Source organism: Lacerta agilis, chromosome 5 (genome assembly GCF_009819535.1).
Source record: "Lacerta agilis isolate rLacAgi1 chromosome 5, rLacAgi1.pri, whole genome shotgun sequence".
NCBI classification, from domain to species: Eukaryota; Metazoa; Chordata; class Lepidosauria; order Squamata; family Lacertidae; genus Lacerta; species Lacerta agilis.
The window spans coordinates 61,694,166-61,721,778 of record NC_046316.1 but is presented as its reverse complement, the minus strand read 5'-3'; the positions used below and the strand labels follow the sequence as shown (position 1 = coordinate 61,721,778).

At 42.5% G+C, this 27,613-nt stretch overlaps 2 protein-coding genes across 5 annotated transcripts in view; one reads left to right on the top strand and one right to left on the bottom strand.

Moving 5' to 3' along the window:
* The window catches only part of SNED1 (sushi, nidogen and EGF like domains 1), a 70,598-nt gene extending 50,765 nt beyond the window's left edge, over positions 1 to 19,833 (top strand). For all 3 annotated transcript variants that reach the window (XM_033150202.1, XM_033150200.1, XM_033150203.1), the window contains 15 exons: positions 2,473 to 2,586; positions 3,512 to 3,625; positions 3,822 to 3,935; positions 5,152 to 5,448; positions 8,535 to 8,718; positions 10,683 to 10,795; positions 11,567 to 11,845; positions 12,948 to 13,092; positions 13,231 to 13,313; positions 13,405 to 13,506; positions 15,532 to 15,648; positions 17,474 to 17,561; positions 18,144 to 18,227; positions 18,536 to 18,566; positions 19,798 to 19,833. In XM_033150202.1, coding sequence (XP_033006093.1) covers positions 2,473 to 2,586; positions 3,512 to 3,625; positions 3,822 to 3,935; positions 5,152 to 5,448; positions 8,535 to 8,718; positions 10,683 to 10,795; positions 11,567 to 11,845; positions 12,948 to 13,092; positions 13,231 to 13,313; positions 13,405 to 13,506; positions 15,532 to 15,648; positions 17,474 to 17,561; positions 18,144 to 18,227; positions 18,536 to 18,557 — 1,856 coding nt within the window. In that variant the 3' untranslated portion in view covers positions 18,558 to 18,566; positions 19,798 to 19,833. The remainder of the gene's footprint in view (positions 1 to 2,472; positions 2,587 to 3,511; positions 3,626 to 3,821; positions 3,936 to 5,151; positions 5,449 to 8,534; positions 8,719 to 10,682; positions 10,796 to 11,566; positions 11,846 to 12,947; positions 13,093 to 13,230; positions 13,314 to 13,404; positions 13,507 to 15,531; positions 15,649 to 17,473; positions 17,562 to 18,143; positions 18,228 to 18,535; positions 18,567 to 19,797) is intronic.
* On the bottom strand, positions 19,761 to 27,613 carry MTERF4 (mitochondrial transcription termination factor 4). 2 transcript variants are annotated; one of them, XM_033150204.1, is made up of 5 exons: positions 26,875 to 27,000; positions 25,215 to 25,725; positions 24,210 to 24,394; positions 22,902 to 23,255; positions 19,761 to 19,968 (listed from the first exon to the last, which is right to left on the bottom strand). In XM_033150204.1, the coding sequence occupies exons 1-4, from the start codon at positions 26,977 to 26,979 to the stop codon at positions 22,902 to 22,904; spliced, it is 1,155 nt and encodes a 384-aa protein (XP_033006095.1). In that variant the 5' UTR covers positions 26,980 to 27,000; the 3' UTR covers positions 19,761 to 19,968. The 2 variants fall into 2 exon arrangements, with proteins under 2 accessions (XP_033006095.1, XP_033006096.1); XM_033150205.1 differs by lacking the exons at positions 19,761 to 19,968; positions 26,875 to 27,000 and adding an exon at positions 27,500 to 27,613 and having other exon boundaries at positions 22,079 to 23,255.

Genomic DNA, 27,613 nt, shown 5'->3' with positions numbered 1-27,613 from the left:
CAGTCCACTTGGGTTGCTGGCTCGTTGTGGTAGATGTGATAAGTATTGTGGTGGCCCAGTTGAATGCATAGAGGTCTTGGTCATGATGGTGAGCACCAGGAAACTAAGGCTACTTAAAGTTTAGCAGGACTGCAGTTCAGATAAACTGCGCCAATTAGGCTTCTATTCTATGTGCTCTCTACATAAACCTGAGTGCTTTTAAACCTGTGTACACACTAGAAGGACAGATCCTGAAGTTGAGGCTCCAGTACTTTGGCCACCTCATGAGAAGAGAAGAATCCCTAGAAAAGACCCTGATGTTGGGAAAGATGGAGGGCACAAGGAGAAGGGGACGACAGAGGATGAGATGGTTGGACAGTGTTCTCGAAGTGACTAGCATGAGTTTGGCCAAACTGCGGGAGGCAGTGAAGGATAGGCGTGCCTGGCGTGCTCTGGTCCATGGGGTCACGAAGAGTCGGACACGACTGAACGACAACAACAACACCACACACTATACCTCCAGAGCACATTTGAAGTACATTCTCTCCCTCAAAGCACTCTGGGCACTGTAGCTCATTAAGGGTTGCTGGAAATTGTAACTTTGTGAGGGATAAACGACAGTGCCCAGAATGCTTAGAGGAGGGATACATGTTTTAAAGGTATAGTGTTCATGCAACCAAGGACTCAACTTTTGGGAATCAGTGAGGAATTCCTCCACTTGCTGTCACTGAAAGCGTCAATTGACCTTATAAATTCAAAGCAGTACCACAGCAATTCATTTCGGTTCAATCTCCTATCTTCCAATAAACTGGAAAGGGATAACAAAAAACAAAACAATGCTTTTTTAAAAAAAAAAGCTACATTGACTGATTGTGGAGAAAATAACAGTGTCATTGAAATACCCAAGTCATCTTCTTGGGATACGGTATAGAAAGGCCCATCATGCTAGAAACCGTGCCTTAAAATATGGTGGGGGGGGGAATAAACTTTATTATGTAACACTATTTCAATTGTGTTGCTTAATAACATCACCTTGTTTCTCTATGGAACGACTTTGTGACTGGGAGGGGAAACTGGCAAAAGCAAGCTTTGGATGATCAGTGGTCTCTTTCATGGGAATGTTTTCTTTAAACTTGCTGAACTGAGTAACAAGGGAAGACTGCATAACTTCCCATTATATTCATATTTTCAGATAGGAAAAATTCTGTTTTCAGGTATGAGAAATGAAGACACAAAACCAAGCCCAAGCCCTTAATACAGTTGACATAGAAAGCCCTGCCTTCTGACAGGAATGGAAGGAATGGCATGGAACACACCTACAGTAATGCATGCTTGAAGAAATGCCATTGTCTATTAATGAGGGAGAGGGGTGCAATATAAAAACAGCCAGTTGGTTCACTAACCAATTTTTTTATAATTTAGTAGTTATTAATTTTTTATTCATATAATACATTCCTAACAATTCTAAAGTACTTTTGAACTTGCATAATGCTTCATTTACAAACTCTTATTTGTGCTTGCAACAGGATGTGAGATGTGAGGTTTATTATTCTCTGTAGCCTTTGGAAATCCCCTTCCTAAAGTCAATTATTAGTGCTAATGTGCTCTTAAATATGACTGTTCATTTCTTAGGATGCAGTGTTAGGAGTTCTGGATGTCCCTTTCTCTTTTTCCATCCCCACCTTTATGCAGAACTGCTACCTTTATAGGGTTTCTTCCCAGCAACAACAAAATAACCTCTTACCCTGGTGTCAGGGACCTTTCAATGAATCCTGTGTGCTGTTACCGGGCAAGACTATAATCTGTTAATGAAGTGAAAATTGTAAAGCATCATTTGGCGAAGTACCATATTTTTCCGTATATAAGACGCCCCCATGTATAAGATGCCCCCTATTTTGGAGGACTCCAAAGTAAAAAAAACACCCCTCAGCACTACCCATGTATAAGATGAGCCCCAATTTTAAACCTACTTTTTTTTGTAAAACAAAACCCTAGTCTTATACACGGAAAAATACAGTAATTGCTGTAGAAATGCTTGACATCAAACCTCCCTGCAACCCCATTGCTCTTTGCAAAAATAAATATTAATTAATGTACTGTAAACAACACTTACACCATCATATAGCTACTGCTGCCAAGAGTTAAAATCAGGCACGGGCAAACTCGGCCCTCCAGATGTTTTGGGACTACAATTCCCATCATCCCTAGCTAACAGGACCAGTGGTCAGGGATGATGGGAGCTGTAGTGCCAAAACATCTGGAGGGCTGAGTTTGCCCATGCCTAGTTAAAATTATCTTGCTTCTCCCCTCTTCCTGCCCCACTAATTTTGCAGAATTAAAACTGTTTTGCCACAACAGAATTTAAGACGAGGAAGAAAAACATAAAGTTCTCCACTTTCTACCCCATTACTGCTGGTTTTCTACCTTCGATGGTGTTGTTGTGCTGGTGAAGTCACTGTGGTGCTCCCCCTCTCCCTTCTGCATTCTCTACAGAGATTGACGAATGCCTGTCTGATCCATGCAAGAATGGTGGAACCTGCACAGATCGACCGGGATCCTTTGCCTGTCATTGTCCTGAGGGTTTCATTGGAACTCAGTGTGAAACGGGTAAATAGTCAGTTGACACTTCTTGGAACTTCTATCACTACTTCCTACTAGCAATTAAAGATCACTGGAGTCTCCCAAATATCCTTAAGCTGCTCCATCTGTTCCACTGGTACTAACATATCCCACTTTCTTTTAGCATAAATTTCTTAATATTGGTAACAGTTCAGGTTCAAAGGCAAAGCCATAGAAAGAAGTTATTCTCGGAAAACCTGAGTTATTTTCTTTAACCAATTCAGCTGCCATAGTCTGTGTGAGCCTCACAGCCTATGTGGACATAACAGTAGTCGTACGAAAGTTAACATTGCTCGTTAACCCATAGAAAATGGTATTTAAAGACCTTTCTAACTCAGAAGGTTTCAGACAGCATGGTGTCATGTACTAGCTGGCTAATACACATTATCAACTTTAAAAGATAGCAAGGTTGTTCTTTTCATCAATTCAGATAAAAGCTGGCTTATGGGGAAAACTTCCAAATGCTGCATTTCATGATAGAATAGATACAGGATAGATATGGATTGTGGCTAATGTTGTAGATAGGAGTGTGTACGCAGCTAAGGTCTCCCTGGGGAAGCAACTCATCTGTAGTGAGTGTCTATGGTCTAATAAGCAGTATGCAAAATCTTGAACAGGAAATTCTGTAACCCAGAAGTAAATGGTTTCGTGCTGCATGTAAGCAGCAGTTAGACAGGCTTAAGGAAACATGCCACCATCTTATCTTGAATTTCATCCACTGATTTCAGATTTACTGGGGAGATGAATATACTGTGTGGATGGATGGCCCCAGGGAGGGTTTTCATGTGGAGCTAATGCACTGTACTACAGCAGGCATCTTTGCAAGGGATTCTCCACCAGATGCAGAGTCATCCTGTTAATTCCATGTGACACCTCCTACAGATATCTGAGTGAGTGTATTTATGCCCTCCAGAAGTGGATGCCTGTGAATCAAACCCTTGTCGGAACGGAGGAGATTGCGAAAATTACAGTGGCTCCTACCTGTGTGTCTGCCCAGAGGGCTTCTTTGGCTACCATTGTGAAATAGGTAAGCTGATATAGAATGGGAGCACACTTAGTACATGCAAAAGGTTCTTAGTAGCCTTTTAGGAAAGGTAGATGCAGTAAAAAAAGACGAAGATCAGTATTTAGTCTGATCCTCTCCTGACATACTTTCCTAAGGGAGCCTGCACTATCTTGAAGAACCACTGTTCTGAACTGTTTGTTTTGCACTTCTTCCCCAGCTAGTGACCCCTGTTTCTCCAACCCCTGTGGGAGCAGAGGCTACTGCCTGCCCAGTAACAGATCTCACATCTGTACCTGCAAAGTGGGCTATACTGGCAACAAGTGTGAGAAAGGTAAAAAAGCCATTTCCATAGTTGTCTGAAATAGAGTCATTGCTAACCATGCTGATCCCAGAAAATGGTAGACATATAGCAGGCAATAAAATCCTTTTAAAATAGGTTGGGTTTTTTAATTGAGTTTTTCAAAATGAATAACATCACTTTTTACATTTTACAAATAGCAATAGTAAACTACAAAAGAAAAGGAAGAAAAACACAACATTCAAACTGACATTGTATTTTACAAAACACAAAGTAAACCTATTCAGAAGGTGATTAAAATCAGCATCAGATTAACAGAACTAAAACACATGCAGCTTCTGTATGTCTAAACATGCAACTTCTATTTTTTCTAAACAAAGAATGTTTTCATCAGGCGCCAAAAAGAAAAGGGTAAAGTAAAGGTGCCTGCCAGATGTCAATAGTCAGGGATTTCTAAAGTGTAGGTGTTGCCACATGAAAAGACGGATTTCTTACAAATGCAGAACAAGTATTACGTGGCACCTTAACACTGCCAGTTTCACAGATCAAATCAGCTGAGTGGGCATATATGGCGTAAGGCAATCCCAGAAGTAAACTGGTCCCAAACTGTGATGGGCTTCATATATCTTTGTTGAAAGTTGGGTTACTTGGTGATTCTTGTCCAGTTGAACTGAATTGAAACCAGAAGAGAATATCATTCAAGGAACCAGTGCTAGATCTTAAGAGTCAAATGAGTAACTAATGGGAGCCAAGGGCCCACAGAACCTTGCTGTAGCATTACTACCCTGTATGTATGAATGCTTATCAAGAACTTGTTCCCACTGTGGCAGAGTAGATGAGCACATTCCCATCTGTTGTGCTCATAATGCACCATGTGATGTGGATTCTCTTTGCAGATCTGCATACTCAGTTATCCCCTCAAAAAAAAAAAGTTATGAAAGTTAATGCAGTTCAGAATTCCGCATTTGAAACACAGCATGTTTAACACTAGCATTCTGCCAGTCTTACCTTAATATATTAAGTTTATATTGATCGTATTGGACTTCAGTTCCCATCATCCTTGATCACACTGGGTGGGAATGATGGGGGTTGGAATCCAACAGCAACTGGAGACCCAAGATTGGGGAAGGCTGCCTTACCTGCTTCCTCTTGTATGAAAAATACGATAATGAGATGAGGGAGGGAAAGAATTCTGTTTGTTAACATGTATTATGCTTCCTTTTCTTTCGTTTGCATTGACACCCTGAAGAGCTGCTGCCACCAACGTCATTAAAGGTGGAAAAGGTGGAGGAGACAGGGCTGACAATCTCTTGGCGCCCTCCCATGGACCCGGCTGCCAAGCAAATGATTGATGGCTACGCCGTGACGTACGTATCCTTCGACGGCTCTTACCGCTGGACTGATTATGTGGACCGAAGCCGTGCTGCCCACCATTTGCGGGCACTAGCCTCCGGCAAAGCCTACAATATTTCTGTCTTTTCAGTCAAACGCAAATCGAACAACAAGAATGATATCAGCAGGCCCGTCATGCTCGTCACTCGTACTAGTGAGTAGCTCATTCAGCGGGATAGAGTGGTGGGTGCAGAAATGCCTGGCTGCAGCAATGAGGCAACTGTGTTCGCAGGTCTCTTTCAGACCCATAGAGGCACACGGCACGTTTCCCAAGCGATATAGAACAATAGAGCACAATGTCTTTTGTTTATAAGAGGAGCTTCTTCCCTACCAATCCAGTGTCATTGCTGTCACACAACAAATTAAGATTATATGTTCAAAACACAAAAACACTGGCCTGCATCCATGAATCTCCACTCCCCCACTTGTTCTCCTGCAGTGGCATCTATAGAAGTAATAGTTGCTGTAAAAAAAATATATGTAGTGGAAGTTGCATCTCTGAAACAAAACAATTGCCACATCCCACACAATTGTCACTCGAGAAACATATGTAGAAGAACATCTTGTTTCTCAGTGTCTACTAATCCTTTAAGTATATTGATGTAATAGAGTCCAGAAGAGGCTAAACTGCTTGGATTTTGCTTTAGGTGCATAGCGAATATTGTAAAAGGAAGAAGAAGAAAAGCGAAGGGGGAAATGCAGTATCCATTCCCATTAACAAGAAGAATCCAAAAATTCATTAAAAATTAAGAATAATCCATCAGACTTATTTAAACACATGCATTTAAATAAGCCATAAGATCTTCAGACCACTAATAGATGGTGGGTATTTGGGTTTTTCAAGTGGTGTTTGAAATGCCCCCAACAAGGTGTTAAAGTGCTTGTTCCTTGACAGCACTCTATGCCTATCTTCCTTCACTAAAGGTCCTAAGCCATCGGTAGTGGTCTCTGAACTTTATGTAATGGCTGATTTTTTAATTTATCTTTTTTTTAAGCATAGAATTTCCAAGAAAAGGAATAAAAAAATATGGTGGAATCACAACAGTGGATAATTCCTGCCTTTAACAGTGATGCTCGTTTGGAATGTATGTTTGCTCAAAGTGGAGTCCTGGCGGGCAAGGGAAATTCCATCTAATCAGAGAGTATAATGATTGAATTTCTTTTTTGGTAGGGAAAGCAGATGCCAACAAAATGACAAATGACCTTGAGGAAGATTTGCTTGCACTCTCTCTCTCTCTCTCTCTCTCTCTCTCTCTCTCTCTCTCTCTCTCCCTCCCTCCCCCCTCCTTTCAATTTTACTGAATGTTCCCCCCCCCCCCACCAACGCCTCTCTAGATTGTAATAAAACATGCAAGGAGCATTCAGTAAAATTGAAAGACAGCATATGGAAACCTGATGAAAGAAGAGGATTTTATACTCTTATAACTTGCAACAAGATAATGATTAAAAGCAAAAGGAGAGGTGAAGCAGAACTTTTATATTGGGTAATGAGACTGCCCTGAGATATGTTACAAACAATAGACATTTTTTTTCCTAGATGAGGGGAAATATCTCTGCCTCAAGGGCATGAACTGATAAAGCCAGAAAGAAACCACCCTGAGGGTAGATTTATTACATAACTGTTATTATTTTACTCTGAAATTGTTAGTGATGCTCACTGTTTAAAAAGGACCAGATAGACCATTGTGCCAATCTCTTCTTCTATTTCTTGTTAGCCAGCTGGAGGCCTTCAATACAGAGCACACACTATGCTTAAAAGCTCCATTGCTGTAACATGTGTATATCCCATGAGCTGTTGAGGGAGCTGAGAGTCTCCCATCATTCACCATCAGAGACTTTTGCTGCTTTGTAATCCTGTAAGAATTATATGGGAAAGGCTTCACTGGCAGCCAGTTCAGTCTGTAACAATCCATTACTTCACGCATTTCCATATGCAAGTGTAGTTTCTCTCCCATGTCAGTTATGCCACTTTGTTAACTTTAATGGGAGGGGGATTGTACTGTTTCACAGGATGGAACTAGCAGGATTGGTTGAATGACACTGACTTGACAATCCTTGTGCACAGATTATTTATAGGAAACAGTGCTGCAGATTTGCCATATGCGCTCCTCTGTAGCCTTCTAACTCCTTCTATAGCTTGTGGGATATTTGCATGCATATGATGTGTGTTACTTCCATACTAGTTAGCACCCTTTGCTTTTAACTACTTTCTTACTCACTTCTGCTTTAGTCCTACAGCATTAAATTGGCCACACAGGAAGCTGCCCATCTGGACAGAGCCTTAGTTCACAGATTTGTACCACCGTGCTTTTTTTAAATGCTCTTGGGCGATCAGCTGGTAACAGCACATCGGCAGATCTCGGTTTGACAAATCACTTAGCGTATTCACAGGAACATCTTGCTGTTACCTGTCAAGAACAAGCCAAACGCTGTACATGGTTCATACATAGCAACCCCTTCATCTCCTTCACCACTATGAGGTTATATGGAGCCTGTAAATAGAAGAAATCATGCTTTGAATAAGTATGGTGGCAATGTCTGCTGAGAGAGCCTACCTTGAAGTCTACGGCTTTCTGTGGTTTCTATAAATTGTAGGCTTATCCTGGCTATGCTAATCCTCTGTGTGATTTGGCATTAAAGCTCTTTTAGGTAGGGAATCAAAAGGCTAGCCTTGAATTTCTTAGCTGTATTGGACTCTGCTGCATGGGAAGCATAACTGACCCTTCCTATGAACTAGGCATTGTCATCCATGTAGACTAAGGAGCTCAAGGTGGCATACATCGTTCTCCATTTTATATTCAAAGCAACCCTGAGAAACTGTGACTGGTCCAACATCAACTCTATGATTCTATCACCTAGTGAGCTTTATGGCTGAGTGGGGATTTGAACCATAGTCTCCCAGGCCCTACCCTTAACACTAACCACTATGCAACACCTACTTTACTAAGTGACTGTGCCATATGGTGTCTTATGGGTGACCCTTGACTATAGAATGCAAAGAAGGGTCCCATGAGGTTGCAAGATGCCATGCCCTGTACTCCCAGTAAAGGAGGGAGCCCTCTGCTGTAGAAGTCCTGCCAGAAAGCCCAGACTGACCCTTTTCTTCTGTAGGAAACTACTGAGATGGGAAGGAGGCCTCCAGCGGGGCAGGGCTCACCCAAGAGGATAGAGTGAGTGTGTCACTGTCAAGTGGGGTGAGTCGTAACCGCCTCCTGCATTTCCCCTCTCTCATCCTGCCAGGACCTCACCCAGTGGAGGGATTTGAAATTGCCAATGTGACTGCCACAACCATTACTGTGCAATGGGCTCTCCACAGGCCCAAGTACGCTACGGTCAGCAAGGTGCGTGTGTCCATACGGCAGCCGGATGATGTGGAGGATCGTGCTGTGGAGTTAAACAATACCATGACAAAATACACATTCTGGTGAGCAAGAAGCAAGAGACTTCCTGGGGGTGATGGGAGGGAGGTGATGGTGAATGAAAGTTACTTAGCCAGTCAATGGTGCTGGGAGGCGATGAGGAACATAAGAGGACCCTGCTGGATTCAGCCATTGGCCTATCTAGCCCAGCATCCTGTTCTCACAGTGCCCAGCCAGATGCCAGTGTGAAACCCACAAGCAGGACTGAGTTCAAGAGCACTCTCTCTTCCCTTGGTTTCCATTGTGGTCCTGAGCCATTTAAGGCTTTATAGGTCAAAACCAGCACTTTGAATTGGGCCCAGAAACTAATTGGCAGCCCATGCAATCAAGCCAGGATTGGTGTTCTAATGCTCAAACAGTCTTCCCTGCTGAGCCACCTGGCTGCTGAATTTTGCACCAGCTGAAGTTTCCAAACCATCTTCAGAAGCTGCCCCATGTATAATGTGTTGTAGTAATCTATTCTAGAGGCTAACAGAGCATAGACAACAGAAGTTAGGCTATCCCTGTCCAGATAGGGGCGCAGCTGTGCCACCAAGCTGATGGAGGGCACTCCGTAGCAGTGAGGCTACCACAAGTGGCAGCAATGAATCCAGAAGTAACCCCAAGCTATATACCTGCTCCTTCAGAGGGTATGTAACCACATCAGGATCATGCCACCTCCCATCCAGTTGGTCTAGGAAAATGCCCACTAACAGTGTCTCAGTCTTAACTGAATTGAGGCAAGACCACAGTCCAGCATGTCCACATATACAGATGTAAAGGAGAAGTAGTTTTGTTTGACAATATATGTCAAAGCATCAGGTGACCCCACTGAACAATTTCATGGGGGATGAATGGGGGATAAAATTGAACCCTGAGGAACCCCATATTAAGGCTTCATGGGGCTGAAGAGCACTCCCCAAACATCATTCTCTGGAAATGATAATCAAAGTAGGACCAGAACCACTGCAAAGTAGTGGGTTACCATGGTTGATGATATTGAAAGCAACTGAGAGGTCAAGAAGAAATTAACAGGGATACTGTCTCTCTTTTGCCAGAAGTAATAATAAAAAGGGTGGCCAAGCAGTTTCTGTGCCAAAACCGGGCCTAAACCCCAATTGAACTGGATCTAGAAAAAAAGTTTCCTCCAAAAGCGCCTGGATCAGGTCTGTGACCACCTGCTCAATAACCCTATGGAGAGTGGCAACTGGCCAGTAATGACTTAGATTTTACCTCTGCTGCCTTCAAGTAGCCAGGGACCACCCCCTCTTGCAAGGAAGCATTAATCACCTTTCTGGCCCAGGCAGCTGCTACTTTTTTTGTCAGCCAAGAGGGACAAGGGTCCAGAGCACAAGTGGATCCACACACCTTGTCCAGATCCTTGAGCCTTACCAAATGAAACACATTCAACACAACAAGACTAGACTGAACTCTGGACACCTCTTGAGATTCATCTGCTCTAACAGCGGAGTCAATTGATTTTATACTCAAAATGCTTTGCAAACAAGTCACAGTGAGCTACTGTCGGTTCTGCTACTTCCTTTAGGCCAGACTGTACTATAAGGAAAAGCTCTGCCAGATGGCATAGTGAGGATGCAGTGGAGGCAGCAATGTATGGCTTCTTTGCTGCCTTCACTGCCACTGTTAGGCTAGATGATGAACCCTCACCGGTGTTTTCTTCCTCTCGCGTTCAAGCCATCTCCCAGCTTGTTTCATTGCCCTGAGCTCCAAGGTATAACTTGAGCCTCTTCAATTAGAAAGAATTTGAGGCTCAGATGGGTCGGAAAGGAATTTGGAATTGACATTGCTTTCAGGTATTTGCCTCATGCATTCAACAGCTCTCTGTGTGCAGTAGATATTTGTTCACATTTCTATCTGAGTGGGTAGTTTATGCAAGTCTCTGACTCAGCAACAGTCAATAAGCTTGTTCTTTGTTCCCAAATCATAGCATCTGACTGAGACTTACCCAGCGTATCTAATCTTCCAACAGGGACCTTCAGCCAGGGCAGAAGTATCTTATTCACATGTGGACCTTGAGTGGCCTCAGTGCAGAAGACCACCCCACTGAGAGCTTTGCTACTGCACCCGTCTACGTGTGGACACGTGAGTTTGATAGAAAATTCCCCGACTTGCTTCTTGCCTCCCCACCTTTATTGCCCGCTAACCAACTTTTTTAAAGCACTTTTCCCCCTGTGGTGAATCGTACTTGGCCTGAGCATTAGGTTCAGAGTTGGAGCTCAAAATGAGGCTGTGATGCTTAAGGGAGAGACCTCTGTAGGTGTCAGGTACAAGAGTCCTATTTAACAACAAACTCCTATAAGGCTATGTACCATACTACTTTTCATTAATATATGTTCAGAATTACTGAAATGCTCTTTTCCATGTGTGTGTGTATGTCCATTTTATATTTAATGTTGCACAACTGCAACTATCAATCTTTTTATGCTAGATTTTTGAAGCACTTTAAGGAGATACCTGCTAAATTTGGAAACTTCCTTTTGCAAGTGCAACTAGCAGTCCTATGGTAGAGGTTATTTTTTTCTGCAGAGCTGTTACAGGCATCCTTTGGATAGTGCCTATGACAGTCCCTCCTTTGTCCCCATGTCTCTGAACAGTTTCTCTTTCTTCTCCGGGAACGCAATGCCTGTTTCCTGGTAGAATCCAAGTGGCCACATAACATCTGAGCCGCCCAGAGGCTTGCAGCAGGGTAAGAGGGCACCTTTGTTTAACCATTTGAGAAAGAATGGTGAAAAGAGAACAGTTTTGCCTCCAAGGGCTCCCTGCCCCTTGTTTCAACTGCCCAGTGGATGAGAAGAATAAAGGGCAATTGAAATAAATTCCACATTGATCTTCCTCCTTCTCCTCTCTGAATAGGACCTCTTCCTCCTAGAAACCTAACGGCATCCAGAGTCACAGCCACCTCTGTTCAGATGGTCTGGGAACAGCCCCTGGTTGGCACAGTGGAAGGTTACATCATCAATGTCACCACCAGTCAAAGTGTGAAGAGCCGCTACGTGCCCAATGGGAAGCTGTCTTCCTACACAGTGCGTGACCTGAACCCAGGTCAAAGGTATCGCTTATCAGTGATGGCTGTTCAAAACACAGATCAAGGACAAGTAACTAGCGAGCCTGCCCACCTGTATATTACGGCCTGTAAGTCCAGCCTCCCATTCCCTATGTTCATAGCAAGCCTTTTGTTTCTTTTGTAATATGACATGATGTGGGCCCTAGCCTCTTAGGATGTCAGCATGTATATTCAACATATCATCATATCATGAGAGAGGGAGGGGGGAGGGGGGAGGGGGGAGGGAGATCGAGATCCATCTATGGCAAAAGATAGTGTTGGCCCATAGCGATTCTCTGTGATGAGCAATTTTCTTAGCAAGAGCAGAGAATACCCATTTTACATGCTGCTGTCCTGGGGAATATGTGAATGAGCAAGAAACAATTAGAAAATTAGAAAGGTCCTCTTTAACACCCCCCTTGCTTTTGCTCATTTTGAATTTAATATCCTTGCAGATGTTAAGAGAGCAACTAAATTGTGGTTTTTCAACAACAAAATCAGCCAAGGGAGAGGGCTGAATCCAATTAGAATTGTGACCTTCGGAGGACTTAACCCATTTCCACAGTACTGTGCTGCCTGCTACTTTGTTGGTGTGGGGGCAGGGTCATTGAGAAATAAAACTACCACCACCACTGCACCAAAGCCTAATCATAGCCAAACACCAACTGCTGTAAATATTTTTTAAGGGAGTAGGAGATCCAGCTGGAGAGGGTCCTCCAAGGCAGATCTTATTATGTGGGCAGGTTCAAGTGGAAAGAGGCAGTCCCTGAGGTACTTGGGTCCTAAGCCATTTAGGGCTTTATAGGTCAATAGTAAATTGTAGTAGAAGAATGGCAAATGAAGATGATAGACTTTATGGAACTTGCCGAACTGACAGCGAGACTGCGTTACCAGAGAGAGGAAACGGTGCAGGAAGATTGGAATAAATTTAAAATTTATTTGAAGAAATATTGAGGTCAGGGGAAGTCACCCCAAGATGTTAGAGGGAAAATGTGAGGACTGTATAAGAGTTGTCTGTGTTGTTTTTGTTTTTGTATTTGTTATATATGTTTTGTTCCTTAAAAAATGAATAAAAATATTTTTTTAAAAAAAAGTACCCTAAATTGTACCTGGAGAAGGAGTTGGTGTAGTTGTATTAAAGCTGGCGTGATTAACCCGTCCCAGTAAAACATAATCTTCTCTGGTCTGCAGTGCAAAAGGATGGCACCCCAGAAAGGCGCTGGAGCCAAACAGGGCATCCCCGTGTGTTGAGAAACCGGGTCCCCCCGGCATTCCTGCCAGAACTGCGTCTGCTTGCTGATCACAATGCCCCTGAGGAACCTTCACAAGCACCTAGGTAAAGAATGGGGCTCAGTTGCGATGCAAAACGAAACAGATTACACAATGTGACTCATGAGGTGCTGAAATCGGAGTATGTCAGTTCAGCTGACACTGCATCACAAATGGGAATGTCCAAGTATTTTTCTTTTTAAAGGTTTACAGAGCTAGTGGATGGCAGAGGGAGGATCACCACTAAATTCAGCAACTTGCCCAGTAGATCTGTCACTGTGAGAACACGTAAGTGCCCTTCATCCTCCCTACTTGTAGCCTTTGTCTCCTAGCGGTGCACTAATCCTCAGGCTAAGGTATTGTTGGCTTCCTTTTCTAGAACCCGAGGCTCCCATGAAAGTGGAAGAAAATGGGGAGGAAACAACCAAACAGGTCAGCCAGGCACTGCACCTATCAGAACCTGAGAACAGCAAGAGGGAAAGTAAGTTTAAAGAGATAATGAGCATCTCTGGAATAATCCAGAAGTCAAAGATGGTACAAGGCCACACAAATAAAATGCAAGTCTGCTAAAAATGAAAATACACTTAAAAGCCTGGGATAGCATCTTTGCCTGGCACCAAATTAACAACGTTTGCAACAGGGGAATTCCACAAATGGGTTGTCATCCACCTTCCATCAAATAGGAGAAACACATCAAGGAACAGGCACTTGCTGCTTATGGGGGGAATAGCTTTATTGTGATAATAATTAGGATTACTCTCTTGTTCTAGAGAAATAGTAATTTCTGGATGAGCCCAGCTAGTGATAGAACTTCTCTCCTTTTTATTATTTGTCATATACTCTCACTGCTACTTAAACCACCAGTCAGTCTAGTCTAGTGTTCTTTGATAGGATCTCACTGATGAGCAGGCTCTTATGAATTGGCCAGTGGACCATGATCTAACTACTACTCAATCCAGGTATATATATTGTCCCGTACATAACACCAAGGAGGATATCTTGCTGCTGTATGCGTAATCCTGAATGATATGCACAGAGTATTGGTCTCTGTATATACCCTGATGGGATGTCATATGGACCATAAACTACCACCAGTGTGGTGTAGTGGTTAAGAGTGGTAGACTCGTAATCTGGGGAACCGGGTTCGTGTCTCCACTACTCCACATGCAGCTGCTGGGTGACCTTGGGCTACTCACACTTCTCTGAAGTCTCTCAGCCCCACTCACCTCACAGAGTGTTTGTTGTGGGAGAGGAAGGGAAAGGAGAATGTTAGCTGCTTTGAGACTCCTTCGGGTAGTAATAAAGCGGGATATCAAATCCAAACTCCTCTTCTTCCTCTTCTAACAAATCGAACAAAAAATGGGCCATGTCTGATCAGTAGTGACGTTCACAGAGATACAGAAAGGAATAGCAAGATAAAATTATGCATAGCCTGTTAAACAGTAATAAGCTTGTGTTTTAATAGATACACATGTAAGGATGTGCACATGAATTTGTCATTAACAATAATATGCACTTCTTGAATACTGTTTTTTTCCTGCAAGAAAATTGTCTCTTAGGTGACACATTATCTCGGGGACACTTCACAGACAGTCCTAAGCTTTAGCTGGAGCAAGGGGAGAATCTTTCCAGTAACTAAGAACTAGGGATTGCTCCTTAGGATGTGTACATTACATTGCACTTTTCACCTCCAGCAAACAGGTTTTGTATTGTTTCAAAAAACCACAATAGAAGCGTGTGTGCGCGCAAATGACTTTTTACTTTCTCAAACACTTTTTTTGACTCCTGCTTTTTTCCAAGTAGCATGTGGGCAAACTAATCATATACAAGGTTGTTCTCTGGCTTGGTGGACTAACTCATGATCCCAGCTTGGGCCCTTGCATGGTTGGCTACAGTAAATGATTGCAGTTGACAATTCCCACCCTCACCTAAAGATTTGACATAATAATGAACCATCTGAGGAGTTTCCCAGCCTCTGCAGGATCCCATGGCTCACTCCTGTACACCGGACAGACATACTTGCAAGTAACTGTGAAGAAAGCTAAGCAACTTGCCTTTGATTCACCTACTCTCAAATCTGAATGCTAGCTCCCATTTTCCTTTCTAACATAAGTAAGACATGCCTGTTGCCTGGAACTACTATTGATGCATGCTTTAACTGTTGAGTGCAAATTCCAGGATATCTTCCTTTATGCAGCCATATAATTTTTCCCTTGGCTTTTTTACTGGCCCATGTAGGACCATCATGGATAACTGGCTCGGGTGAATATCTGATGTTTCCTCCCTTTATGGTCTTGATTTATGGGCTACTACTAAAATGAGGCTGCATTTTAAGGTGTATTTTAAGCCATATTTTAATTAATTAATTGTTTGTTGTTCTTTTTCTATTACTTTTTATTGTAATTTATATTTGGTGTTAGCTGCCCTGAGCCCAGCCCTGGAGGGCGGGGTATAAAAAAATTATTATTATTATTATTATCATTATTATTATCCCTTTCATCACCAGGTGGCAAACAGAACTGTTCCATAAACTTCTGCCAAAACGGGGGGACCTGTGTTGCTGGCCCAGAGTCTTACCACTGCGATTGTATTCCTGGATTCAAGGGCAGACAATGTGAGCTAGGTGAGTTAAGAACAACGCAGGCTTCTCTGGACTCTCCTAATGGTATGATACTATGGGTGCTTCCAGGTGTGGACAATTTTTAATTGTTATTCAGTTTACTCAATCTTGACCTTCCTCCTAAAGGACCCCAGGGCATCAAATGGTGAAGTGATAAAACAAGTGATAAAATAATACAATTAAAAATAAAGAAGTTTAATTTTTAAAAACAACTAAAAACATGTGAATGTTAGTAGCACCCAGTTGTTCCTACTCTACTTAAGCTGCAAGTAGAGCAACTCTGATTCCAGAATTTACACTCTGCAGCCAAGTGGGCAACCCCCCCCCCCTTTCCCAGTGTGTATGTGATACAAAGGCACTGTGGTTGGTGTTCCTGTATCTGGGAGACCGGCCAGTGCTATTCTGGATGGAGTTCCCTCAGGAAGAAGAGTTTTGGGGTACTCCTGGGTCCATCTTTGTCTGGACGCTCAGGTTGCCTCAGTGACCAGGAGTGCCTTTTACCAGCTACAGCTGGCATGAGAGCTACAGCTGTTTGTGGACAGGGATAGTCTGGCCACAGTAATTCACGCAATGGTAACATCAAGGCTCAATTATCACAATGCACTCTGGGTGAGGCTACCTTGGGCCTGTTCTGGAGGCTCTAGCTAGTGCAAAATGCCGCACCCATGCTGTTGATAAAAGAAAACACCTCACGCAGTGCAGAGTCAAACTACAGAACTTGCTCCCCCAGGAGGCAGTGATGGCCACCAACATATCCATGCTTTAAAAGAGAACTAGACAAATTCATGGAGGAGAGGGCTATCAGTGGCTACTAGGAGAGGGCTATCAGTGGCTACTAGGCAGGAGTGTCAGCTTGGCCCCCCTTAATGTGGGTGCCATGCAGCATGAATGGGCCCTGGCACCAAAATTTGTGGGTGCCCAGACCCTTCATGAGGAATTTTGTGGGTGCTTGGGCACCCAGGAAGTTGGCACCTATGCTACTATGCATGATGGCTATGCTGTACCTCCACAGCTGGAGGCAGCAATGCTTCTGAATACCAGTTGCTGGAAACCACAGGATGGGAGAGTACTCTTATGCTCCCTGGTTTCTAGTTGGGGAGGAAGGGAAAGGAGAATGTTAGCCGCTTTGAGACTCCTTCGGGTAGTGATAAAGCAGGATATCAAATCCAAACTCCTCTTCTTCTTCTTCTTCTTCTTCTTCTTCTTCTTCTTCTACTACTACTACTACTACTACTACTATTTATGTTAATGAGGACAGACCACTGCCAGCAGATAATTTCAGTGCTCAAAAGGTTGGGCTGGCTGTCCATAGGATACTGGGAACAGTTTCGAGGTTCTTTATTAATTTACAAGGCCCTTAGCAACTTGTGTAGGGTAACTCAGGGACTGCCTGATCCCTCAGATTCCTGCTTGATCACTGAGGTCTTTGAAGGGGTCGCTGTTAGTGGTCCCCTGTGGCTCAGATGCATAGCTTGTATCTACATGGAGCCATGTGTTCAGGATGGAGGGCCCAGTTTTATAGAGCTCCCTTCCAGTTTAGCTGAGAGAGGCCTCTTCCCTGCTGAACTTCTGGCGCTTACTGAAGACATCAAGATTTCTTTGCTTATGGGAATATAGTGCTCTCTCCTTCCAAACTGTTGGTTTAATGGGTGCGCTTATCTCCCTTCACTCACCAGCACTTGGGGCAGGAATCTATTTAGAAGACATTGGTTCTAAGTCTTTGAATAATAGGAACATTTAACAATGCTCAGAAATTGGACTTGACATCTCTCTCTGTGCTTATTATAGTCCTCCCTCCTTCCCTAACCATGCCAATTTCTCTCTTTAGCCTGCAAGAAGGTGCCTCAGTCTTGTACTCGGCTTTACTCAGAAACCAAATCTTTTCCAGTCTGGGAAGGAGGGGTCTGTCATTATCTGTAAGTACTGTCTCACAGAACATTAACTCAGAGATCAAATTAGCTCAGTCCCTTTTTGATAGATGATAGGGGCTTGTACAATCCATTTTTGTTGTCCTGCTATTAATCCCCATACACAGGAATTTAAAAGTACATGAACATCTGAAAATACAAAGAATTTTGTGAATTAAATATTCCCTGGTCTATCTAAAAAATGGTTTCTAAGATCCTAGAGAGGAGGCAGGAATAAAGTCAGACAGTAAGCCAACTGAAGTTTGTAGTGCAGACATACACAAATGGTTGCAGAATCTGATTGCTGTGCAGTTTCTAAGATGTGATAGATCATGAATGATGCAAATGGTGAGGAACTCATAATTTGGCTGCTAGTGGTTTTGGAGGGGCGGGCACTTGGAGGAAGATAGGAACTTGAGGATATACAAATGTCCATTTAGTGTTGGAGGTTTCTCTGTCAAAGTAGGAATGTTGGTGGAAATTAGGGAGGTCCAAGCTATGTGAGAGGTTCAGAACCAACACACTATTCAATTGTAGCCAAGCGGACTTCTCATCATTCCTACTCTTAACTTGTGTTTGCTGTTGTGGTAGATACAAGAGGATCTACAAAGTGCACCAGGATGTCTGCTACAAGGAGAGCTGTGAGAGCACTGTTTCAAATAAGGCACACAGCAGGTAAAGGGATGTTGGTGGCTTTGTGGAATGTCATAGCTGTGGGAGAAACCCTTGGAATGTAATATCCCACTCCTGATTTCTGACTTTACTGATGGTTTAGGTTAGCAGCAACCATCTAATCTTGATGTTAACTTATGGGTTGTTTTGACCGCTGGAGTGCTTAAATCTGATCATTTACTCAAGTCAATATTGTTGCTACTTTAATTCTGCTGCCATTGCCCAACATGCTGCTGAGGCAAAGTAGCATTCAGAACAAGCAGAGTATGTTTGAATGTTTTATAGATTAAATGTTCTCTTGTTTGTTTCAGAAAACAAAGTAACAGACACTGAAGCCATATAGTAAGTATCTTTGCAGGAAAATATAGGGAATGAGGGCTCCATAAACCTCTGTGCTAGATAAACCACAGAACAGGGTTGAGGAATCTGTGGCTCTTCAGTAGTTGGCTGCAACTCCCATCCCTGAGCATTGACCTTGCTGGCTGGAGCTGAAGTCTTAACAATAGCTGAGGACCATAGCTTTGCCAGCCCTGCTGGAGTTAGGGGTCTTGTAAGGAACAAGTTATCTAGAAGTTTGCTGGGTGGGGCATATCCTTTATCCTGCTACCTGTAGCAAATTCCTTTTGAAAAATTCCCACAGCTGAGGATATTGTGGGTGTTCTCTAACTGCATCATAATGGTGAACAAATTATTTATTTAGATTGAGAGCCTCTTGGGATACTTTAAATAAACTAATCAGAGTAGCTTACGAAAGATTTGCACATATAATAAAAATATAACTTGGTGACAGGTATCTACAGGCAGCATTCCGCCCCCGCACCGCCTCCTTCTTTATTTTTCCTTGGTGTCACCAGGCCACAGGCCTACTGAGATGAGCAGGGCTGAGCAACTGGATCTTGCTCCATCTATGGTGGAGCAGTCTCTTTGCTGGCAGAAAACTTCAAAATATTGATGGGTAGGTAGCTTGCTACTAAAGGAAAAGTGGCAGTAATTATTGACTACCACAGAAGATTTCATGAAAGGTATAAGTGAGACAAAGAAAACAGCACCCTGATACTTTATTCCAAGCAGATGCTGGGCGTCTCTAGAACCAGAAGGCTCAGACATGACAAAGTGACAATCTCAGAAAATTTCAGAGAACACCTCGAGAGTATTTATACATATCTGACACAACTTTCTACATTACAAAGATAACTGTCAACCAGTTTTCTGCCTACTACCCTACACATGCTGAGGAATAAAATGTCAGAAGCAGCCTTTAGCGTTCTTTGATTCTGCTCATTGAAAGCAATATTTCTTTCAAAGCTCTTTCAGTGAGACAGTGTCTCTCTCTACCCTCCATAAAAATTTTCATTAATGGATCCCAAAGCTATACCAGTGGAACTTTGACATTTTACTAAAGAGTTCAGTGTAAATATGAACAAGGAGTAAATCTGCTTGTTAACTTTTTAACACAAGTGAAATTAACTTTTTAGCAGTGAAATGGAGAAAGAAAAGAAAACTTTGTACCTGTGTTTTACGCATGCACACACAATCTAAATGCTAGCTGTCGTGTTTTATTTTTCCTTTGTAGGTTTCAGAACACTCAACATTTCTTCTAACTGGATTGAAAAAAAGGAGAGACCCTCCAGCAAGACCTATGGACTTTTCCTCCTTTGCCTTGTTCAGGAGGTGTTCACCAAATAGCCATATCCCTCTCTCTTTGGCAGGATTATAAGGGTCCGCTTACCTTTCTTCATAGCACCTGAATTTATACAAGATGAGTGACATGTTAGAAAAGTCTCTCTCAGGATTGAAGTCTATTATGGGCCACTTGCTGCAAGGGCAGAGCCTAACGTTTCACCAGTAATGGAGATACTGGTTAAATAATTTGTGGCCACTGGACTACCTTAGAAGAAAAATAAGCCCTGAAACAAATGTTCTGGATTATAACCAAAAGGAGAACCTCCCTGACATAAAATTTGATGTTCAAAGCCAATCACAAGTCTAAAATACTCCCATTTGCAAACAGAGTGTCTTTCAAAAAACACTCTAGGTTCTTTTCCTTTGTTTTTCCCTTTGCAAGATTAGTTAATGAAAAGCAACAAATCAGACAGCCAGCTCCTGCTGTGCCTTTTTATTGCTAACAAATTACTAGCATTTCAAAAGTTATTCTAGTGCAGGGGGGAAAGGGTACAGAAGCTAGAAGTCTATATCCATTTTCAACAACAGATCAAACAGGCTTTTAGTTAATCAGCCTGTGGACATGCTGTTCCATAATGTGATTAGAAAATGCCATGCCTTAATAATTAAAAGTTAAAAACCCTTCTAACCACTCCATGAAGGGTAAATGGATTGCTTTCCTGTTTAAGACAGGATTGTGATGCCAATGGAGGAAAAATAGCAGAGCATTTCTTCCTTCTTCCCAGATGTTCATTTGCTACAGCTCCCAAGAATGGTCAGCTACTCAAGGAGCCTTAATATTTCCTAGATTTGCGAGTTTGTATGACTAAATATAAAATTGTGTTTAATATACATACACTGTATATTTTATAAATGAATACAGTCAGAGGTTCAATTATAGTTTACCTATTATTATTCCCATAAGTGCTGGTAGCTCTCTAGCACCCCATTCGGCTATTGCAAAAAACAAACAAACCACAGCCTTGTTCCCTATAAAGCTAATCCTGGCAGCCTTTAAGAGTTGTAAATATAGTTTCTTCAGCAAAGGATAGCACTAACCATTCCCAGAGATATCACAAAAGGATAGCCTCTAGGAGAAGGGCTCACTGGAACCAATAAACATTTAGGTTTATTCCAATTATTTACATAAGTTTTGCAGCAGTATTAGCTAAAGGATCCCCCTCCCCACAGAAATTGAATTTTTCACTATAAACCTTCTAAAAAGCCATGGGCTGTAAGAGAAAATCATATACTTATTATGACTAATACAAGATCTCCAAACTCTCTCCATTGCAAATTGCAGCATTTTAGTTGGATGTTCTGTAATTTGCGCTGTTTTATGAAAAGAAATAGAAATCTGGACTTCTCATTCAGGGAAAGCTTCTTCAAGAGCAGTAGAAGAAAATGAGAACTTTTAAGAAGGCCCAGCTTGTATAGATTGGCAAGAGTAGGCATGACCCCAAAGGACCACAGATTGCATTGATGGAGTAGTGTTAAAACCACGTTTTAAGCTTTTCTAGCATTTTAAGCACTGATTTGTCTGAGCAGCCAATCATGTACTGCCACAATGAACCCAGGCATTGGAAAAATATGCATTTTCATGTTTCGTTAGCAAGTAGAGAATTTATCATGCCCTCTGTTTCTGATATTCAGGTTGTGAGCAGCTTATGTAGCCAAAACAGCACCAGGCTTTGTGGGGGGACTTCATGGTTTGCAAAAGGACAAAAATAAAATCATTAGGGGGCGGGGGAAAGTAAAAGTGGATGGAACCCCAAAACAGCCATGAGGCCACACAATGCTGATGGGAGGGGAGAAATGGAACGAAGAGGTGGAATACTGAACAGAAGCACTCCACGTGCTACAACGTTTTGTTTCCAGTTTTACTTACGAGCAGTTAAATCCCAACTACTTCAGTTTAATTGGCTTGTGGGGCACATGAAGGCAATCTCACTGTTAAAAATACAGCTTCCAATGTGCAAAAAAGGGGGTGGGGGAGGAAAGGGGTAGTAATTCCATCAGTTAAATAGCACATTTTTCCAGGCCCAGTAAATTGACAAAGATAGTGAGGTCTTCAGAGCCAGTTTCTGTCTTTCGCACAGCAACACTGGTCCCCCCCCCAGGCAGTCTAAAGTAGAACAGTCTGTATCAAGTCAGTATTTTATAGCCAGATTGAGGCGTATATAATGCAGCAATAAACTAAAAAAGATTTTATTCTGTCAAAGTTATTTTGTTTTGCATTTTAGATTAAAATACAATTTATTTAAAAGCTAGTCTGCTTTCTTTAAGAATACGTGAGGATGCCAGTTGGCTACCAAAATCCCGTTCCTTTACCAACAATTTTAGCAGTTGTCAGCCACCAACTACCAGCAAAACCTGTTTGCTATCCTGAGCATGAAATTTCTGCTTACAAACTGCACCTAGGCCCACGTTTCCTCTCCCATAAATCGTTATCTATGGTTTGCTTCACAGAACCCACAACACCTACTTCTCTGTTCTGAAAACATCTGACTTTTTACTTCACAGCCAACATTTCATCTTCCTTGACAATCCGTCCCTAGCATTGTCTATTTCAAGTCCCGCAGAGAAAAACAGAATCGTTGCCATTCTTAAAATGAAGTGCATTTTTATCATCTAGAGTAGAGGTGGGTAACCTGTGGCTCTTCACATGTTCTTGGACTTCCTTGTTGGCTGGGGAGTTGGGAGTCAATAACAGATGGAGAGACCCTGATGTAGAAGAATTCCTCAGTCCATCTTGAGAACTCCCACCTCAAGTTTACCCCCCGATTCTCAAAATGTGCAGTGGTTCTAAAGGAACAAGCCAAAGTAATAACAGGAGATCACAAACATTTTGGATTCCATTGCTTTTACACAGCTGCTGAGTAGACTTTACCCTTATTGACCACCACCACTCATTTTTACACAACTGATGCATTTTCATTCCCCAATGTTCAAGCCAATTCTAGACTTGAACAGATAATACCAGTACCAAACTTCAGAGATTTTTAATTTATGTACTTAGTCTGAATCAGACCCTTCGCCATCACTCTCTGAATCTGAGAGATTGTTTTTCTCTGCTGCTTCCTCCTCTTTCTGCATCCGTTCTTCTTCACGGGCCAGCAATTTCTTAAATATATTATACTCTTCCAATGAGGAACAGGCCATTTTTTCTATAAAGTCACTTTCAGAAGTTCTGATTATGCTTTTCAGTTTGGGGTTGACAACCTGGGTCTGTCCTTTCTTGTCAGGAGTTTGATAGAGTCCCAACCGCTCCAAGAAAATGACCCGGTTTTTTATCTCAGCCAGCGGTGCTTGGAAGAAACCAGAATTCACTATTTCTCTGTGTTTAATCCCCATCCTGAAATAAGCAAACTGAGAAAAAGAGTAGCTCTGAATATACAGCCTATGAAGAAGGAATCAAACCTTGAATAAGCTATTACAGTCATACCTTTTGTTACGTTCGCTGCAGGTTGCGTTTTTGCAGGTTGCGAACGTGGCAAACCCCAAAGTTTTTACTTCCGGGGGGTTTACCACACATGCACAGAAGCAGTCTGCGCATGCACAGAAGTGTTCTGTGCAGTTCGCGCATGCGCAGAAGCGTGATATCACCACTCGGGTTGTGGACTTTTTGGGGTGCGAACAGCACCCCGGAACGGATCGTGTCTGCAACCCAAGGTACCACTGTATAAATATTTGATGCTAGACTGTGAACCAAAGGTGAGATACAGCATAGCATGAATGGGTGTGCGTTTGCAAAATGGTTTCTTCTCTTCTCCCCCCTGCAGCCCAGCAACCTCTCCCAGAACTTCCTGAGTGGGTTGAACAGATCTCAGGGTGCATGGGAGCTGCAGTAGGAGGGGAAAACCTGAAATGTCATTGCACAAGCAGGCTTATGTTGTGCAAGCAAAGGACCGTCACTTGATGTGACCCAAAGCTATGAAGTCACAGCCTTTACTGCAATAAATTCAAAAGCATGTACATTAGATAGCAGAGGAAAGTCAAATGTTACATTTCTCAGGGCCCATGAGAGATTCTAGAAACAAATCAATGGAATAGGAGGCATAAAAGCAAAGTTTATTCTAGCTTCTATTATCTATACAGTATCAGTATTTGGAAGAGGGGGAAGAAAAGATTTTTAAAAAATGAGTTATATGGAAACTCCCTGCTAAAGCATATCTTTGGTCTTTGCAAGATCTGTGAGTTGGATCTACTGCGAATGGAGGCCTACCAGCTAATCCACTCTGGGAATGTGCACTGACGCTATATATTTGATATATGGAAACTGTCTATTATGAATTTCTGAAAATATAATGCAGCATACATTACCTGGAATTTGTATTCCAAATCACCTAGCTCCTCCAGCAAAACATTTGGGCATGTTTGCAGAATTTTTGCTATCTGCTGCACAGAGAAAAGGCATTTTTCTTTGAGAAGTTTCTCTAGGACCTCAATTCTCTTTTGTGGCAAGGTAAAAATTCTTGGGAAATGAACTGCCATATGGTTAAGGCCCACTGTTAAAATAAGAGGAAAAAGACATAAACAATCATACCATAGGCTTATCTTTTTTGCTTTGCTCCTCCGTACTCCCTGTGTACCTGCTATACATACAGCCACCCAGTCCTTCAGGCTAAAAATGTTTCCTGAATATATGTCTAGCTCATTATTTATTGTGCAGAACTTGGTGCATTTGCATGTGTATGTACTGCAACTGCACAATGCAGGAATAAAGGAAACACTGAGGAGCAAATTAAAAAGGAAATGAAACAAGGATTAACGATACAGGAGGAATTCTTTAGAAAAAGAAATACAACCTTTTCATATAAAACAAATTTGGAGGGCTAGAAGAAAGCTTGAAAGGAAAAAATATGCTTTTACATCCTTTCCTAACCCAAGTTTTATCAAGCAAGCACTTTTAAAATCTGCAATTCACAGTTTCAAACTTTCCCTTTTCTGCTGAATTTGTAGCATCTGGGAGCACCTGGAGATGCAGATTTGCCCTTTACATTCCACCTACGATTGTGGGCCATACTTTCACAGCTGGATCTAATCTTCTTTAAAAGATCATCTAAATCTGTGATGTGTAAAGTGATTGATGAACATATATTTCTATCAACGTAATGGAGCCATGGTTCCTATCACTGCATGTGCAACTTAATTTGCATCCTTTCCTAGAGATCAGATATTCTGTCATTTATTCCATATAATGCCCACCAGAAGAGTTAAAGATAATGCTCACAGGCTCCAAATTGGGTAACAAAAATCCAGTATGGCCCACAACACACAATTCAGTACAGATGTTCCATTGATTGCATAGCACAAAGAAACCATTACCTTCCTTAAACGCCAGCCTCCTCAGCAGATCTGCACGGTCCTTTATATGCTTTGATGACATTCCCAGCAATTCAGGGCTTTTCTGTAAGACATTTAGTGTGGCGTCTGTGCTTAAACCCAGAAGAAGGAGCTCTGAAACTACAGCCAACCTGAGCTGAGGAGGTGCATATGGCTGCAAGCTGAACAAGTGTGTTATCTGAGCAGGGCTTAGCCCCATGTTCAAGAATGGATCTGCCACCTTCCCCAGCTTCAGGAGATCTGAATCAGCTGGTCTCTCTGGCTCTACTTGGGAAGCAGCAAGTGTCTCTATAAGCTTCTGAGAGGCTTCATTGGTGTCTGTTTTACAGCTTCCATGGGACACATTTGCTTCACTTTTTCCAGAAGAACTGGTGCCAGTCAATCTGTAACCCAGGTGTTGAAGAGAGCATAGAAAGGCAAGTGGTGATGCCTTCAGATAAGACAACTGGATACAGCGACAGGCAAAGGGGACAAATTTGTGCTTCTGCAAGACCTAAAGGAACAGACAACAAATTCTAATTTATTATAAAGTATTGTGTTGTTCAGAAAACTTTAGGCATCAGAACTAGGGGACCAAAGCATCCTTGCAAAAATGAAACCACACAGGCATTCTAACAAGTTTTTCAAGCCATCAGACTAGTAGTATGAGTCCATGGTGGTCAGTGTTTGTATTACAGTGATGCCCACAAGCACTATGAAGATAAATAATAATATTTATTTATAATCATAAAAGGGGCCATGGATGACTATGTACAAAACTCAATCCGGTCTGGTATAAGTAACAAATACAATGAATCTTATACTGCTGATCCATCTCAGATCCTTTGTTAGCCAACACTTTCAAAGCAGCTCTCACCATCCCGTAAAGTAGTATGCTCTCAAAATCACAATGCAGACTAAATGTATTTTAATCCATTTACAGTGGTACCTCGGGTTAAGAACTTAATTCATTCTGGAGGTCCGTTCTTAACCTGAAGCACCACTTTAGCTAATGGGACCTCCTGCTGCCGCTGTGCCGCCAGAGCATGATTTCTGTTCTTATCCTGAAGCAGTTCTTAACCTGAAGTGTTATTTCTGGGTTAGCGGCGTCTGTAACCTGAAGCGTCTGTAACCTGAGGTACCACTGTACAACAATGGTAGCTGAAGATGGTTTTAAAAGGTAGTTTCCAACACCTGAAATTCATTCTTACAGACTGGCAATTCTAAACTATATTAACTATTGTTAAAGACATGGCCATTTTTTCCAAATTAAGAAAATACTATAGACATATATACCTGGGAGTAAGTCCTAATTTACTTGGGGGAACTTACTTCTGACCAAGTAAGTTTAGGATAGCCATTCACATAGGAAATACTAAGCATACCTTAGGAGGGTATAACAGTGAAAACTAATCTATTACTTAACCATTTAAAAGCTTGTATGTTCCATCTTTTTTCACCAAGTTTACTTGGAAGCTTAAGCTTATAATAACATAAACATCAAATTTCAAACAACACAAACAAACCAAAACACACAACCAGAAAAGGAAAGGCGGAATCTCTCCTTTGCCATTAATTGACTAGATGCCCTTTCAGGCAAACTGTTCTCTCTTGCTGCCATCCTACCCCCACAGGCAACATGAGGATACCAATACCAACTTACTATACACCCTTGTTGCAATGATTCAGTGATTAAAGTGCTGTTATTTACTTCAGGGGTGGGAAACCACTGTTCGCCCAGACGTTGCTGGACTACAATTCCTATCATATTTGCTGCATATTTTGAGATCTCTGCTGGAGTTCTCTCACCAAAGAGTACTTGCCCCAAACCTGGATCTTTGCATCCAAGAAATTCTTCTTTTATATACTCCCCACCCCCACAACTTTACTTGCAAACCAACATTTAGCTGTTCTTATTTTATCTGTAAGCCACCTTGAGTCTCTGTCGGGGGAAAGGCGGTATACAATAAGCAAATGTATAATAAATAAAATAATTAAATAATAATTCTGAAGAGGCGGCCAGAAAGAGAAGTGGGCAAAGCGCCACGGACTCTAATGAGAGCAGTGCCAGGAAAGCCTCTGCAAGGGCAGGAACGAGCGAGGCTGCAGGCACAAGAACACGCGTGTCTCTCGCGTGTCGGCCTGCTACCACGAACGCGAGGCTCAACACGCAGAGGTAACGCTTGGGCTCCACTCCGTCCAGGCCGCCTCCCACCGTGAAGCTGGCAGTCTCTCGCACCCCCGCCGCGGGCCGGCGAAGAAGCCCTGCCGCCAAGACTCCTCCTTACCTGCGCGCAGAAGCGCCCCAGCTGCGCGCCCCTCATCTTGCGAAGTTTCCTCTCCGGCGCGAGGCTCTCCGAGGAGGAAGGTGTTCGGGCAAACGCCTCCCCCCCGGAAACGGA

Excerpts from the sequence above, each read along its gene's own strand:
- MTERF4 (XM_033150204.1), bottom strand. The coding sequence starts at position 26,979 with ATGATAGGAATTGTAGTCCAGCAACGTCTGGGCGAACAGTGGTTTCCC. Across the intron at positions 25,726-26,874 it reads CATTGCAACAAGGGTGTATA|GTCTTGCAGAAGCACAAATT; the intron begins GTAAGTTGGTAT and ends CTGTTCCTTTAG. Across the intron at positions 24,395-25,214 it reads GAGGCTGGCGTTTAAGGAAG|TGGGCCTTAACCATATGGCA; the intron begins GTAATGGTTTCT and ends TTATTTTAACAG.